Genomic DNA, 3,123 nt, shown 5'->3' with positions numbered 1-3,123 from the left:
CTGCTTTCCACACCACAATTATCTACGACATCAGATTTTTGAGTGCTGGACTCAATGCCAGAATCAGTTTCCCCAGAACTTGTTTTTATTCTCTGAGATGGAAGTTCGTCCTCAAGTTTGGAATCAAAACAAACTGGATCTACATTTTTCCGGCCCCTTGAGAATATTCCGGATGCAAGTCTGGTAACAAATCCAAGAGCAGCTAAAGGGAGAGACAAAGCAGCATTTCGTCCAGAATTATTTTCTACACTGTCCTCAGCCTCAGAGCTCATTCCAGTTGCATGCTGGGATACAAGTTCCTGAACACCAGATTGACATCAATTACTTAACCAACAAAACAGATCAAATAAGACAGGAATTAAATTCAACAAGCTCTGTTGTCAATGAATTATCAATTCAGCACTTGCTGCAATCATCTAGCAGAGAAATCAACTATTTAATGCTTACGCCTCCAATATATTGCAAGGAAAATTGTTACTCAGCATGGCGATCGTCATTAAGATCATCCAAAAGCATATTGTGATTCATGGGAGAGATATTAGTAATTTTCCACATCTCTCTCTCGTCAAACCTGATCTAGATGTACACATTTCAAACCCATCCCAGCATAAGAAAACACATTAAGACCTTCCCCTAATAGACATGCAATACGTTTTAATTAAGGACATCCGTATGACTGTTTCAAACGAACCTCTTGAGTATTCTCAAGAGCATCCATCTCATCATCATTAACCGTTTCCCAACTAGCAGCATCACTTACATCGCTCCCAGCAGCGACAGACTCATCATCATCATCTCGACCAACAACATAAATTGCTTGAGGTCCAACCTAAAGAGAAGCCAAAAAATCAATTCATTAAGACAATAACAGTTCTGAATCTCTCAAACTGAGGAAAAAATAAATAGTAACCACCATATGACTAAAGATAATAGCAGGACAGCACAAAAAACCATTTAATTATGCAGAAGCAGAAATCTCCTATAAGGTTTCCATGTGTCTATCTCCTTACCCCAAGATTTACTTCATATCGTATATGCTATTCACAAAAATTTAATTACCAAAAACAGCTGACAGCTTTGTTAAATCTAATGACATGCAATGTTTCTTTTTTCTTATCTCTCTCTCTCTGTCCTTTTTTTTTTCCTTGGTTGGGGAGTTGGGGGGTGTTGCGGGGTGCTGGTTTGGCGTGGGGTTAAAATTAACATACAGAAGTCACCAGTCATGAAAGTTGAAGATTTAATTATTGGTAGAAAACGTACATTCCATGAAGAAAAAAGGAATCAGAGAGAATATACCATTGAAACCATTCCATCAGCCCATGCAACTTCAATATCACCATCCTTGAGGCCAGTTATATTCCCAACCCAAGACAGATCGGTGAAATCCATGGAAGCCTCATCACCTAACGGATCCTCAACTTTTTTATCCCCCAAGTTCTTTTTTACTTTAACCTCATTTAATCCAGTTTGCTGCTTTAAATTCCTCAACAGAACCCGCAGCATGGTCTGTTTGTGCAGGTGAAACTGGGGACAGTCGAACAACTACATCACCATAACAATAATCATAATCTGGATGTCCCTCCAGCTCATACACACTTACCATTTCCTCCTTGTCAAACTCCCGAGGATCTTCCGCTCTAGCAACTGGCTTTAACCACCTTACACAAGCTGTCCGCTCCTTTGCATTTACAGTTTTAACAACCCCAACACGCCTGGCTTCAGAAGTATCATCCCCATCATCAGCCACCTTCTCAACTACATACTGTTCCGGAACAAATTCATGATCACCAGGGCTATCAATTGGAATTAAAGTTGTTGCATTTAGTCTGCGATCTACAGTTCCATCCTGCCATGCCACATCAACCCTGGTCCTTGTATTGACAATTAACAGAGCTTTTTCAAAATTTTCCTCCTTCTTTCGAGACTTCTTGTCTCTTTTAATTACGACCTTACGCATCCTTTTCCGATGAACAGGCCACGGTTCATGGCCTGGCTCCTTTGAAGCCGATGATGAACGATTACAAGAACCAGGTTCAGAACAGGCTTTACTGAGAACAGTTCCATTGTTTCTGCCATATGAAGTCTCAGGATCAAGGTCCATTAATTCACTATTCTCATTTGTATCCTCTGCTACCTCTTCAGAATCACACCCACTTCCCATTTGATCATGATCTAATTCAGTTTTGCTGGAATCATGAAGTTGCAACTTTGACAAACCCCTGTCTATCTGAATGGAGGATGATTTTTCCAAGGATGGAAGAAGACACCAGTCACCTACTTGCCAATTTGCATGTGCAAAACAAGATAACAATTTTAAGTTCTTAGGGCTCTGTTCCTCAGCTGGGGGAGTAGAAGAATCTGCCCCATGGCCAGTAGATGCAATCCAATAAATAAACACAGAGCCAGCAGCAACTTTAGTAACAGTACCTTCCAGACGGTTCGCCTTCCATAAGCCAGATAGCCACCTAGAATTTTTGAAAACTGATGAAGAGCTTGCCCTTACGCGCTGTCCAGGGTAGTAAGGAAAATGTCCATCATCTTCCAGGGTTGTTTTTGGGGTTGGTTTTAGACGCAGTGGCTCAGCTCTCATTACTTTACATAAAGAACCATCATCAAATAATACAGTTACATTATCAAAGACATCATTAATTCTACCCAACCAAGGACCAAGAACAACATAATCACCTACAGTGAACTCCCTCACACGTTGCAACTGTTTAGATGACACATCTTTTATTAGTGATCCGTCAGTAGCTAGCAAATCAACAGACAAATTAACATCTACCACAACACCCACTTGCCCAGTTGGGTCTGAAGCAGCAGCAACATAATCCCCATGTAAGAATCCCCGATCGACAACTGTGACATCACTAATATTTTGGACCGGGTCAGTGTCATCCATCCAAAGCACTCGTACCTGTTCAGCTTGAAGAGAATCACACTTATAACTATCGGAATCTCTGTTTCCATCCCCATTCTCAACAGCATTGTTATTGACTTCACCATTTCCTTCATCCTCTTCCCCATCTTCATCCCCCTCTTCCCCATCATCATCCTCATCCTCATCATCGTCTTCGTCATCAGTTAAGCTATCATCTGAATCTGAGTCACCAGCAACTGTGG

General features: G+C 41.1%; 1 protein-coding gene across 1 annotated transcript in view; it reads right to left on the bottom strand.

The window, feature by feature from the left end:
• The window catches only part of LOC18035075 (probable ubiquitin-conjugating enzyme E2 23), a gene marked incomplete at its 5' end in the record, with an annotated part of 5,341 nt that extends 2,220 nt beyond the window's left edge, over positions 1-3,121 (bottom strand). The window contains 4 exon segments of the mRNA XM_006422509.2: positions 5-299; positions 692-829; positions 1,297-1,480; positions 1,482-3,121. Coding sequence (XP_006422572.2) covers positions 5-299; positions 692-829; positions 1,297-1,480; positions 1,482-3,121 — 2,257 coding nt within the window.
• Between the last annotated feature and the right edge of the window lie 2 nt (positions 3,122-3,123).

Source organism: Citrus clementina, unplaced genomic scaffold (assembly GCF_000493195.1).
Source record: "Citrus clementina cultivar Clemenules unplaced genomic scaffold, Citrus_clementina_v1.0 scaffold_8, whole genome shotgun sequence".
Lineage (NCBI taxonomy): Eukaryota > Viridiplantae > Streptophyta > Magnoliopsida > Sapindales > Rutaceae > Citrus > Citrus x clementina.
Note: the sequence above shows the minus strand (reverse complement) of the source record. Positions and strands in the feature narration are given on the sequence as shown.